General features: G+C 40.7%; 1 protein-coding gene across 7 annotated transcripts in view; it reads left to right on the plus strand.

Annotated features, from left to right (window-relative positions):
- erbb4b (erb-b2 receptor tyrosine kinase 4b) overlaps window positions 1–14,580 on the plus strand; it is a 741,684-nt gene that overhangs the window by 484,584 nt on the left and 242,520 nt on the right. For all 7 annotated transcript variants that reach the window (XM_078403687.1, XM_078403689.1, XM_078403688.1 and 4 more), the window contains exons 5-6: window positions 5,608–5,673; window positions 10,265–10,383. In XM_078403687.1, the coding sequence (XP_078259813.1) occupies window positions 5,608–5,673; window positions 10,265–10,383 (185 nt within the window). The remainder of the gene's footprint in view (window positions 1–5,607; window positions 5,674–10,264; window positions 10,384–14,580) is intronic.

A 14,580-nucleotide genomic window follows, 5' to 3' on the forward strand; every position in this document is an offset into this window, starting at 1 on the left:
AGAAGTTTTTTTCACATCCTCTCCAGTCACACAACGAACGTTGTCTTACTGTGTCTGACATGCTTAAATACATAGTTACATTAAATAGCGCCAATGCCAATGTTGAGATAATCAAGAAAATTCATGTGTGTGCATGTCTGTTTGTGCAGTGTGTATGTATGTGTGTGTGCGTGGTCGTGTTTGTGTCTTTGTATCTGCATGTGTGTTTTTTTTGGTTTATTGTTTATTATCACGTGGACTGAGGTACAGTGAAAAGCTTTTGTTACGTGCTAATCAGTCAGTGGAAAGAGAATACATGTTTACAATCGAGCCATCAACAGTGTACAGAGATTTAATGAGTGGAGCGATTGAATTGCATGATTGCGGATCCACTTCTGCAACTAGTACATAATGAGTCACCTGATTGGGCGACATGTGTGTGTGTGTGTGTGTGTGTGTGCGTGCGTGTGTGTGTGTGTGTGTGTGTGTGTGTGTGTGTGTGTGTGTGTGTGTGTGTGTGTGTGTGTGACTCTGTGTGTGCGTATGTCGGGTATGTGTGTGTGTGACATGCCTACAAAAATACACACACACACACACAAGCACCAATCCCCTGATATTCCAATGCCACCATCTTCATTCCTGTCAAACTTTGCAATTGACAGAGGTGGGTGCTGAATGGTCAGCACAGACATGGTGAGTCTAACGTCCACGACTATAATTTTACAGATCCCAACAATAAAGCAACTTCCTGCTAAATTTCAACCAATATTTCATGCACAAAATAGTTGGTGCAAAAGTAGATATTTTGGCCTGTGGAGTTTTAGTGAGTGACAGGGACCATTACTGTTCACTCCAAATGTGGATGGAGGAAACACTAACAGTAAACTGCAGTAAATGAAGGCGCTTTTAGAATGAATGCAGGCATTTGAATGGTACGATTTCAGGGGATTTCTGCAAATCATTGGTGGTAAAAGCATGGGTAGTTAAAACAATAGGAAGTAAAGTGGACCCATGCTATTATTTTTCACCGAGCAACACATAAACAGTAATAAGATACTTCAGATCCTACACAAATAGTGAGTCTTTTCACTGGGGATAGAATTTAACCACACAAGGTTTAATTTACAAATTGAAAACAGGGAAAGAAAATTGATGTGACAGATGGGAAGATGTTACTGTATGTGGTAAACCTCTCAAAGTGGATTCCCAGTGACCCATCGTGCAGGCTGGCGAGCTTTGACTGAGAAAACAGAAGAAAAGGAAATTTATTTCTGAAACTCTTAAAAAGGCACCTCATGGAAAGATATGTGAAAAGAGAACACAAATAAATGAAGACATCTTTGCTCTGTGCGCAGTGCATTAACATTAGAATGTACTTTGAACAAGCAACCTATACAAGCGCGGTACAAATAAACAGATGGTGCGGAATGACAGCAAATTATACACAGGCATTGCCAGCCAGTCGCAGTTTGCAGAGATAATTACCTCAAATGAACTCTAATGCAGCAACAAAGTGACACTTAAACAAGGCCTGTGACAAGATGTGTAATTACAGCAATAAACTTTTGAACCCATCAAAGGAACAAATGAGATATCATTTTATAAGAATCAGGGAGAAAACTGACCCAAAAAAAAGGACAAATCGTTATAACTTCCACAGCAAGAAACAACCCAAAGAGGAGGCCACCGGTTGACAGATGAACAATGGCTTGCCATGATTGTGGCGGTTTACGATTCTGCCTGCTTTTATCTGGTGTGGCTAGATGTCTGCATCCTGGAACAACACAGTGCAGGAGGCTGTACTGTCTATGGGGCCTCTGCCAATCCTTTGCTGGAGATCTCCAATTAGACCCAGTTCCCTGATTTCCCTTCCAAGCTATCAGATAGGCCAATGCATATTGAAGTCTGATGAACATCAAAAGTCTTAAAGTTGATGTAAAGCCAGAAAATGTGAGCGCCAGGAGTCCAAAGAAAAGTGTGCATATATTGCGCAGAATACCCCGCAAACAGCACCGAAGATCATCATTTAGCTTGGTCTATCCACAAGACCATTTAGCAGAGCAGGCAGAGCTGCCACCTCAATGCTCTGGCAACCCAGACAATCCAACTTTGGGTGCTGTCTGTGTGGAGTTTGCACGTTCTGCCTTTAACTGCATGAGTTTCTCTCTGGATCTCCAGTTTCCTCCTATACTCCAAAGACATATTGGCGCTGTAAATTGCCATAAATGTAGGTGGGTGGTCGGAGAATAGGGATGAGGAGAGAGTGTTGTGGGAGATGTTAGAGGAAAGTGTAGATAGGTGCTTGATGGTTGATGCAGACTTGGTGGGCTGAAGGGCCAATTTCTATCTCAAGAAATAGAATTTGGTTGAAATTTGGTTGAAAATTTTTGGATTGCTTTTCAATTCTTTCCCAATTCTTTTGTAAAATTATTTAAAGTGTGAACCATAGGTAAATCAAGCAGTGTTTATTGTAGAAACAAGGAAATGCAGATGCTGGTTTACACAAAAGGGCACAAAGTGCTGGTGTAACTCACGGGACAAGCAGTATTTATGGAGAACATGGATAGGTGACAGTTCGTGTCGGGACCCTTCTTCAGATTAAAAAAGGGTCCCGACCTGAAATGTTTGCTCTCCATGTTCTCCAGAGATGTTGCTTGACCCACTGAGTTATTCCAAATTTTTTGCGTCATTTTTTGTAAACCTGCATTTGCCATTCCCTGTCTCTACATGGAACAATTTACAGCTGGTTCCATTTGCATTATTAATAACTTCCTATGCAAAGTAAGTTTTGTGTCATCTGCAGCTTCTGTAATATTGTGCGGATTCCCATTGTAAATCTTGTTATGAGCAATCCATCCTCTTTCTGTGGTATCAGATTAAAACCAGCACTCTCATTTGTTGCCTTGTGTTTTAGTTTACATGCTGCTTTCAGCTCTTCCAGCATTTAACATTTGGTGACAAAAAAGAATAATTGCTTGGGGTTGAACCAATGGTACATTTATAACTGTGACTTGCAGCAGTTGTAACTGTGACTCGGACCATTTGGGATTACATGAAGCTGTCCCTTGTTAGATCAAATTCTTATGGGTTTCTCCAAAGACCGTAGACTATTATTACATTTGTGGCTGTCGCAGGATGGGCATTCTTGGCTACCGCTTCCTGCAATGTAATGTTAGGTTTCTTGTCCTAACAGTTTTGTTAAGGGCCTGTCCCACTTAGGCGGTTTTAAGGCAAATGCCTGCGACTAGCCTGTCGCTGACAGTTCGCCGGGGTGCCACGGGCATGATCGTGAGGAGTCTTCAAAGAATCGTAGTGGATCTTGGCATATCGCTGAGAAACCAACCGGTATGAAATTTCTCGGCGACAGCTGGCTTGTCGCCAGGTATCGTTGCTTATTGCGGGCGCTGTCGCATGCTGTCCCCAGGTTTGCTAGATGCATTTAGAAGCACATAATATTAAATTAAGTAAAGTCATTTGAAGATACCATAAAATACTTGCGTTTGACCAATTTATTTACCGTCAGGACATTTGACAGGTAGATTGGAGGCGACAGTTTGACGGTCAGGTAAGCGTGGGAATTTTCGCGATGTTTATGGCCATCAGCGATTACATTTAAAGTAGACTCCCAACCCTGATATGCAACCTTGAAACCAGATATGCATCTCCCGTACGTTTTCAAAGAATGCCCACACTCCGCACAAAAATCCATTTAACCACTTTTAAAATTAAATTCTTAATACTGCTATTAGTAAACTGGAAATCAATCCAGTTTATGCCTTGTTACCATGAAGCTTGGTTTTCAAGTAACCCGGGCAAGATGTTATATTTCAAAACTCTCAAGTACTTACCGACTTGTCAGTATTTTCAGCGACAATTAGGACGCCGGAGAAGCATTGACAGCATGGGAATTTTGCGATGTTTCTGAAGACGGTGTAATCTCGACCTGACTTGGCATTGTCATGGTCATTGTCGGCGGGTAAAATAAAATTTTGGCGATCTGCTACGACTTTGACAATCGCCGGCAGTCGCCTAAAAAGTCGCCTAAGTGGGACAGGCCCTTTAAGAGTGGATTCTTTCATCCCTTGAATCTACATGAAATATTAGCAGAAAATGCTGCAAACATTTAACAGGTTATGTAGCATCAGTGGAAAGAGTGGTAATGTTAAGGTATTAGGTTGAAGACACTTTATCAGCACTGGTGCAGGGAGTAAGCAAGTTAATTTTAAGTTGCTGAGAGATGAACCAGATACTCCATACACAATCTAAAAGCTCTCCAAAATTGTCAGTGCTACACCAAATTGCTAATAGATTGTGTTGGCTTGTGCTGATTTTTGTCAGCTTGCTCTCTCACAAGGCTTTGGATTGATATATGCTTCTAGATTTCAAACCATCTCTATAAGTGATGTAACTTTAACTTTCATCTGAGCAATTAACTTACGAAGTGTGCGTTATGCTCTGAAGCTGATCTCTGCCAGGAATACGTTTTCTTTGATTTGCCCACTGGAGCAGTGTATGCCTGAGGAGTCTTAGCACTATTTTCTGCCTCGGTAATATTCCTGGCAACTAAAAATAATTTTCAGCCTCTTCATCCAGGACTTAAAGTATTCATGCACCTTGCTCCACATCCCCGGCTCTCGTGAACACTACTGGTTTTTGAAGTGGCAGTCCCTTTCTTTTCCTTCTAAAATGAAGTTACAGTAAAGCCTCCTGTATGTCTGCATGCTCAAGTATCAGACAAAATCTGCCCATCCTGCTTTAATCCCTCAATGTTAATAGGTGCACTTGAAGGCTGCCTGTTCAAGGTGATCAACTGCACTCAGTCTGCCTGTTCACTTGATGCTTGAAATAGCTTCTGGCTCTCTCTGTTGGCTTTATCTCACAACCATGGGATTTCATGATGTGCGAATTACAGAATATATTCCATGACTAAGTAGCCAACAGCCTTCTTGGGCTGAGATTCCAAAGTTTCACAAACTCCTCAGTAAGAAACTTGCATCTCACCCCAATAGTAAATGCCGAAGCCTTACTTCTGACATGAAGACTCTTGCTTTGCCACTGTGAATCAAGGGAAACATGCTCTGAATCCTTGTCGTACTCGACCATCTTAGGATAGTTGAATAACCCTAGCGGGTATGATATGTAAGTAAGTGTTTCCAAGGATGACTCTTCTGTGATCCAAATCAGTGGATTAATAAACACACCACAGTGATGTTGGGTTACTCAAGGAGGTCCAGGTTTTGCCTTCAGTGTGAATGGAGTTACTAATACTCATGATGGAGAGTATCAATGGGAATGGTGTGATTGTCCGTGGTATGTCTTGTTCTGTTGTTTGTATTTCTAGACTCTGCATTGGAATCTTTATTGAATATTCCCAATATTCACACATTTTTATAATGATACGGAAGCAATGGATAACGCTAGAGATGAAAGACTTTCTGGAAAGAGATTCACCACCACTTCTTTCAAGGACATTAAATGTCCAGCTGGAACTCTCCACGCCAGAATCCGCACACTCTGGCAAATAATTCCAGTCCGTGTTTTGAAATACTGCCACCACTGTACGGTTGATCAGTATGTTTGGTGTGCAATTGCTGATAGACTGGGAGTAATTTTGGTTCTTTTCCGTAGGTGGGAGATGTCACAAGTCTTGCAAAGATCGATGCTGGGGTCCATCTGAGAACCAATGTCAGACACGTGAGTATCTTTCATAGAGCATGCTTACACAATTAATGTTAACTCTGGATCTGCATCTTCTCATTCACCTGACTATCTTCTTGCCACACTCCAGCATTCCATTTTTTTTGTGTCTTGACAATGTTTACCAACTAAATGGTGTAAAAATGTCCTTATTGTTTCTCAAGTGCAGACAAGTAGACTTTGTATAAATCCCACAATCCCTGCAGAGCCACATTGTGAAAATTGGGATGCCCACTCTTGGCTGTAATCAGAAGTGGTGTCCCACAGGTTCACAAGCTGGCCTACTTCTGCTCCTGTTTTCCTGAGTGTTGTTCTTGTAGGACACGAGCAGGCTCCAGGACACCACAAGCCTAACCACAGGTCTGAATGCCACCAGTCCCAAATCTGTCAAGCCCATTCTTTCCTGTGTACTTACTACAGGAGCTTGGTTTAGTTTCCCAGGCCAGTCCTGGGCTTACTTTCAGAGGCTCTCCACTTCAGCTCCTTATTAATTAATCCTGGCTTTTGGAAACCTGCTCAACAATCTCCCAACCTGCCAACATTTTGTTGTTCATTGTGCCTTGTGAAGGCTTATAACACATAAGTAATTTGATAAAACCAAGACACCCTCTATTAATTCATCCTCAATAAGTCTGGAGTCCTCCTATGAATGACCTATATTTGACACAAGAGCACAAATGCAAGGAGATTTAATTCACACATATCCATTTCTTTGCTTAAGTTAGTTTTAATTAAGTTGAAATTGATAAGGAAGTGAGAATGCAATAGGTCTGAGTTTTTCTCATTGAGTTTCCCTACCTGCACTGATCTCAATAGACAATAGACAATTCAATAGTTATTTTATTGTCACATGTACAGTGAAAGGAACTGTTTTGCATACAAGCCAGTAAATCCGAACCGTGCATAAATATAATCATGAAGCAGCCCCATCTACAGAACATCCGTGGAAACCTTTGGTGCCACCATCAGCTTTGATAGCTCTCAATTTGTTTTAGTACTTCTAAATATCTAATGGGAGTAGCTTAGATGGGCACTCAGTCAGCATGGAGGATTTGGGCCGCAGGACCAGTTTCCAAGATATATGACTCAATACATGATGGAAACTTTAACCAGTTTCAAAATGAAATTACATGAAAATAATTAAAAATTTAACATTTTTGAAACAAATAAAAACAACAACTTCTAAACACTACTGAATAATTAAAAACATGTAAGTAAACACATCTAATTGAAAAATACTGTTTGCCTTTCTTCCTTGCAGTTGGACAGTGCCAATGAGATGAATCCTCATGGATTCTGCTACATTTCTAACCTGGCATGCGATGGGCAGACAGATTCCCCCAGTGTGCATGCAAGGGAATTCCAAAAAGCTCCCTCCTCACACACGTCCCAGCTGCCTATCAGGCTCTCCCAGTGACTGTGGGACTTCCCATTCACATTGGAATCCTGAACCCTGTAGGCACTTAGATGTGTTGATACCAACTGTTCCACTGCAGATCTGTGCCAGAGTTAAATTCTTAACTCATCACAACAGATTCTACTTCTTTATTTGAAAGTCTATTCTTGTAACAATCCCAACATCTTGATGGAAAATGTTACGGGTAGCCCAGGGGTGTATTATTACAAGCATCTGATGATACTGACATGAGCAAGATTGAATATTATCAAGCGAGTCAGTGGTTGGAGTTGATTGCTAGCACAACTTGCCATGCAAACCATTGAACCACAGCCAGATCAACTTTTGAATTTTTCTACACTTCTGCGGTAATGTGGATTGAAACCTTTGCGTTTCTGTGGCAATATAAATATTTAACAGATATATTGATTTTGATTAATTTTCACCATGCAGACATTTGAAAGTTCAGGCAGGTTTGAAGGAGAGGCATGGAGCTCAGTGTGTTCTGACAATCCTGTTGTAAATTGCCGCAGTGTTAATGTATGTTTGCTGGTATTTCATAAAATCAATTTCCCCAGAAATAATAATGAGGCAAAAAATGTGAGCATTCACATTTAAAAATGTCACTAATCGATTAACCGCTTGATTCTGTTCCCCAAAGTAAGCCCACCAACCTGGCCCCGAGAAGCGACTCACCATGTGTTCAGACCAGTCGCATCTCAATGAAGTAGAGTTAACGATCTGGCTGAACTACTTCTTCACCCTCCAAAACCAGACTGTACTACAAGCAGAGTGGATATTAGAGAATGAGAGAGCACCAGAAAAATCTTTGCTTATCAGCTGAGGCAAACAGCTGTAGTGAACTGTGGGTTCCAAGCTGCTTTTTGGAGCCTCAGGATTATTGTCACTCATCCAGTCACTTGGACACGAAACACAACCTTTATCTGTGTCCATCAATCTTTAAATGAACTACAAACAGGGTACAAACAAAGTAACAAGACAGAGCCATGTGATAAAGTCTCTTACTGCAACACCCGTTAACCTTAAGGTAGTCCTAAGAAACTGCAGATGCTTGTTTATAAAACCTTAAGGTAGTACTTTCCCTGGTAACTAAAAATCACGTACGATACTACTCCTCCCTTACAAAGAAAAAAATATAATGATCAAATATTTATACAAGAGGCTTAAGTCAACAGAGATTAGTTGTGAATTCATCTTAGTTATATTAAAAATATAAAATCATGAACTTTGTGTCTGTTCCCAAGAACCAACAAGCAGAATTTATCTACAATAAAATATTTAGACATAATACACGAGTAATGTATTTGCATTCACAACCTTACTGTGCAGGATAATTTAACATATGCACAATTGTACTTAAGACTTGCAACAAATTCAAATAGATACATGAGAGCCACAGAACGATACCGTGTGGAAACCAGCCCTTTGGTCCACAATGTCAACATAAGTCTACACTCTTACCATTTTTGAACATAGAATATAAACCATACAACACAGGAACAGGTCCCCTTAGCTCACAACATCTGTGCCGTATACAATGCCAAGATAAACTACTTTTATCTGTCTGCACATGATCCAAATATCTCCAGTCACTGAACGTCCATGTTTATTCTCCGCCCACTCCCATCGATTATCTACTCATCGCCATGGTAGAGGCAACTTGCAGTAGCCAATTAACAAACCAATTTGGAAATGTGAATTTCAAACTGCGAATAATCAAACTTGAAAGAAGACATTACAGGTGGCTCAGAAGACACCTGGCCCACAATCTGCTGTCCAGCATAAGATTTGCTCACACATGTACAGAGAAACATATACGCACACACGCACATACTCATGCACTCACACACATGCACACATACACACACACATAGAAAAAAATGAAGCTCGTGAAATGATAATAAAAAATAAAGTCCATTTCACTTACTGCAAGAACCAAATGGAGGTAAATTCCTGTTACAATAAAATTACTGCCCACTTATAATGAAAATTGAAGTATATTAATCCTCCATTACAGCCCAAGTGGATCATTGGAAGCTGATAGATGTAAAGTGCCTAATCTCTGCTTGCCCCCTCACTCAGATCAACGTAATTATGCTTTTAGAAATCTCGACTCCATCTCAGATGCTGTGAACGGCACTCTACGGATTGCAGTGCTTTTTTGCAAAGTGTAAATTCAGGTCACAGGTCAGCCTCACAACTCAGGGAAGTGGAGAAATGGGCACCTCCTTTGGATTAGTGAGTGCCTGAATCGATATCCAATACAGCAATTTCAAGGCCGACAGACCATTTGCTGAGTGTGAACTTGAGCTGGTTGTCTTTTCCATAATATCAAACTGTCAGTCAGTTCATTGCTTTCTCCTGTAGCGATGTTTTAATATGACAAGCAAGATTTTATTATACCAGCATCCATTGTATTAAATATAAATAATCTTCACACAACTGTTTGCCTTGCAAATTCAATGCTTTTTATAATAAGATTTTGTATTGACAGAGGACTCAAACAATTTAATGTATAATATTTATATATGTATCCTAATGCTAAATATACTCAGTGGAAGTGCCTGGTGCAATTTAGTTATCACAAAGCTAAATTTGTGGGCCCAAAGGGACTCATTCACTTCTCACTGTCACAGCCCTACATACAAGATCCACTACAGTAAGGATGTGCTTGTCTTCCAGTTGTGACACTTATACTGCAAGCCATCTTTGAGACAGTCCTCTACTTAGAGATTTAAAATTCAATGTTTGTGCTCAGATTTCTCTGCAAAGAAGAAGGACATATCCAATGGTAAATACATTAGACCACATTATAGGACAAGGGTCATGCACCGTGAAGTTCCATTGTCACTTTCAGGAAAGGATTGTGTCTGACTTTCAACACTTTGATTTGCAAGAAAAAGTAGCGGAGAAACTATTTCGCTAATCTGTGGTAAAAAGAGAGAAATAAAATGGGAAGCTTTTAGATTTGTTGTCAATAGGATAAGTTTTCCATTTGTGGCTCTCTGTATATAGTGCAATCATTGCCTTGGTAATTTGCTTGTGCAAAATGCTCCTGTAATTTAACGGCATAAAATGGACACTAAATTGTTGGACAATTCTTCTCTTGAAAGGGAAGCATGACATTGATATGCCCTCACTTTGAAATTACATGCAGTCTTTTCTTTGCAGTCACGAAGACCGTATGCGCCCAGCAGTGTGACGAACGATGCTTTAGCCCATTTGTTAGTGACTGCTGCCATCGGGAATGTGCAGGTGGCTGCTCAGGACCCAAGGACACCGATTGCTTTGTACGTGGCCACAAGTAACATTAGCCCACTGCTTGTCTGTTAGGGTATGGTTGGCACACTCTACCTGCAGAACAATACCACAGAACCAATTCAGACTCATTACCCTACCACTGACCCACTCGCAACACATGACAAACCACAAAACCATTTCACATTCGCTGCACTATTGTTTCCCCATTTCATGTCATGCACAGTATCATTTGCACTATTAGCTTCATCGCAGTAACAATGACCCGTTCCATTAGCAATCCGTACAGATGTCTAACCACAAAAGAAATTCGGGAATGCAGATGTGGAAATTCTTAACTGCAGCTTTGTTGCGTTATTTTTTTCCCAGCTGAGGTATTGCTGCCTCATCAGAGATGACAATCTGTTTTGCAGAGTTAAGCTTCCGTTTAGTAAAGCATCTCATTATATGTTTTATGTTGTAGTTAAACCAAATAAGGCTATATATTCTCACCCCCTGAAATGTTTCAGAGGAGTGTTTTATTGTCATAGATACTGAAACAGAGCAACAAGATTCTTACTTGCATCAGCACCGCAGATTTATGAACAAAATACCCTATAAATAATATAATAAACAAACCAAAAAAAAAGTTAAATAAATAAAAAGCCCAATGCAGTGCAAAACCAAAACAAAGCCCAACGTCCCTGGTGCAACCAAGGCATCCATAGTTTGGAGTTTAGTTGTAGTTCATAGTGTTCAATAGCCTGATGGTTGTTGCGAAGAAGCTGTTCCTGACCTGGGCACTACAGTGTTCAGACTCCTATATCTTCTTCCCGATGGCCGGAGTGAAATGAAAGCCTGGCCAGGGTGGTGTAGATCCTTGGTAATGCTGGCTGCCTTATTGAGACAGTGCCTCCTATAGATCCCTTTGATGGTGAGGAAGTCAGTACTCACGATGGACCGGGAGGTGTTCACAACTTTTTATAATCTTCTTCGTTCCTCGGCATTTGAGTTGCCAAACCAGGCCGTGATGCAACCATAAACCTATATAAACCTATAGAAGTTCAAGAGAGTATTCATCGGCATACCGAATCTTCTCAATCTTGTAAGGAAGGAGAGGCGTTGGTGGACTTTCTTTATGATTGCATCAATGTGCTGGATCCAGGACAGATCTTCAGAGATATGCATGCCCAGGAACTTGAAGTTGTTGATTCTCTCCACCACTGACACGTTGATGAGATACTGTAATAAATCCCTGATCTGCACAGTCCATCTTCCCATTTTTGAGCTGCATTAAAAGATGAATGATGAAAAATCTGCAATATCTTTACTAGTACTGATCCCCTCCCCAATTATTGCCATTCTCACTCTTTCACCCCAATTCCCCCATACCCACCCATCACCCATCACCAACTCTCCAGCCTTAATATAATTATTATACCACGAACTGGCTGTCTGACCTTCCCCCCATTAGGAATCAGTTGTCTTTAAGCTAAGTTTTAATTAATGACTGACCAGAATATAAAATGTGATATGAGTTTATGCTCTTGGCCTTTTTAGAATACTCCTGTGATTGTGCCCTGCTTGAAATACTTCAGTTTAAAGACATGTTCATTTGCTGAGTCGACTAACATGAAGCTTTACTTGACAAAGTAAAGCATTCCTTGTTGATTATCTCCAGACAGTGATAAAGGATAACACCTGCAGTACATTGAACAGTTAGAACAAAATAACAATAAAGTAATATTATTGAGGGATAACATGCATCTTGATTGAGGAAAACAAACCTTGGGGTGGATCTGGTGCTGTAAAATGGAAAATGTTTGATTTCAGAAATAGACCAGCATTTAAAATTATAATGAGGTTTTCTGTGCCTGTGAATGAATAATACAGCTGAATTTACTTATGAAACAAATTGATGTTAATTTAGTCCGTGAAGATGTTTACAATTAATATTAGATGACTGGTAGTTCATGAATTGATCTTGGATCTCCAAGATTTGCTTTTTGTGTCTTTGTGAGGGAGCTTTAATTCCTGTAATTGCCTGTCTCTGTGTATCCTTTCATGGCAGCAAGCTCTGGTTCATGTAGGATGACTTACCCTGCACAATTACATGTGGATAGGAATAGACCACTCAGCCCATCATACCTGCTGTATCACTTGGTTCATCTTAGCTCCATCTCAACGTAAGACAGAATACTTTTTGCCAAACACATACTTGTCATGATGGAAACACGCAGCAGATCAGCAGCATCTATGGAGTGAGTTACAGAGTCACTGACATAAGAACCTTTAACCTGAAGTATTCATTATTTTTCTTTCCGCAGATGCTGTCAAATTTCCAGCATCTGCAATTTTTTTAAAGTTTAGCGATCCCAGTTTTTGAATGTTTTCACTGACTCAGAAACACATCAGATTCTTTGCAGGGTTTCTTTTGCCACGCTTTGATCATCCACAACACCCAGATTAGAGAACTCATTTAACACTACTGAAGAGTGAAAGGCATGGATAGAAAGGAGATGAGGAAGAATTTCTTTAGTTAGAGGGTGGTGAATCTGTGGACTTCATTGCTGTGGAGGCCGTCAATGGATATTTTTAAGGCGGAGATTGACACATTCTTGATTACTAAGAGTGTCAGAGGTTATGAGGACAAGGCAAAAGAATGGGGTTGAGAGGGAAAGATAGATCAGCCATGATTGAATGGCGGCATAGATGATGGGCTGAATGGCGTAATTCTGCTCCTAGAAAGTATGAACGTATGAACTCAGGGGAATGCAGGTCTGATCATAGAAACATCCTGTTATTTATTAGCCCAATCCAATGAGGTAGAAAGGGAATGTGCAGATGTTGAAAAGCCTCGCGGCAAAATTAATGAGTGAAATGAATTAATGAAGGTGCACCCAGCAAATAGTTCAGTATGTTGTTGGAAGGTCAGTCTGAGGGATTTTCAGAAACTCTGGAAGCATTTTTGAATACAGATTGCATACTCAAGGCAGTTTGTTAATGTGCTCCAGAGAGCAGAAGGTAAGTGGTGTGGGTGTAGGACACCAAGAGCCAGAAGCAGAGATTGTGGGGTGGATAGTTGAGTTTGGAGGTGGGCCAGAGGTGAGGGTTACCTACGAAAGATTGGTGAGACATATGGTTTGTGATCCAGGTGGGATTGGTGGGATGTATGATTGGTAGTATTAGGTAGAAATTAGTCAATTACAGGGATAGTAATCACAACTACTATCTCAGGCAACTCATTACTTACCAACAATCTCTCTCTCCCTCTGTCTTAGAAATATTCAAAGACTCTGCCTTCACTGCCCTCCGAAGAGAGGCCTAGATACTTGCAACTCTAAAGAACATAAAGTTGCCTCCTCTCGGTCCAAAATAGTCAACTCCTGTATTTTTAAATGATATCCCTTAGTGCTAGATTCTCCCACACATGGAAACATCTTTCCACATCCACGTTGTCAAGTTTCCTTACAATCTTCCACGTTTCAATCAAGTCCCCATTCTTCGAATCTGCAATGGGTGCAAGACTAAACTGTCAGCAATTACTCATAAAACCACCCACCCATTCCAGGAATGAGTTAAAGGGCCTGTCGCACTTAGGCGATTTTAAAGCGACTGCCGGCGACTAGGCTGTCGGCAAACATTCACCAGGGTGTCGTGGGCATGACCGTGAGGAGTCTTCAAAGAATCGTAGCGGATCTCAGCACTTCGCTCAAAGATTTTCCAGATAGAAATTTCTCAGCGACAGCTGGCTTGACGCTAGGTATCGTAGCTTATTGCGGGCGCTGTCGCATGCTGTCCCCAGGTTTGCTAGGTTGTCGCAGATGCATTTAGAAGCACGTAATATTAAATTAAGTAAAGTAATTTGAAGATACCATAAACTACTTGCGTTTAACCAATTTATTTACCGTCAGGACATTTGACAGGTAGATTGGAGGCGACAGTTTGACAGTCAGGTAAGCGTGGGAATTTTGCAATGTTTATGGCCATCAGCGATTACTTTTAAAGTAGGCTCCCAACCCAGATATGCAATCCAGAAACCAGATATGCATCTCCCGTACGTTTTCAAAGAATGCCCACACTCCGCACAAAAATCCATTTAACCACGTTTAAAATTAAATTTCTTAATACTGCTATTAGTAAACTGGAAGTCAATCCAGTTTATGCCTTGTTACCGTGAAGCTTGGTTTTCAAGTAACCTGGGCAAGATGTTATATTTCAAAACTCTCAAGTAATTACAGACTTGTCGG

This window comes from Rhinoraja longicauda, chromosome 8, assembly GCF_053455715.1.
Source record: "Rhinoraja longicauda isolate Sanriku21f chromosome 8, sRhiLon1.1, whole genome shotgun sequence".
NCBI classification, from domain to species: Eukaryota; Metazoa; Chordata; class Chondrichthyes; order Rajiformes; family Arhynchobatidae; genus Rhinoraja; species Rhinoraja longicauda.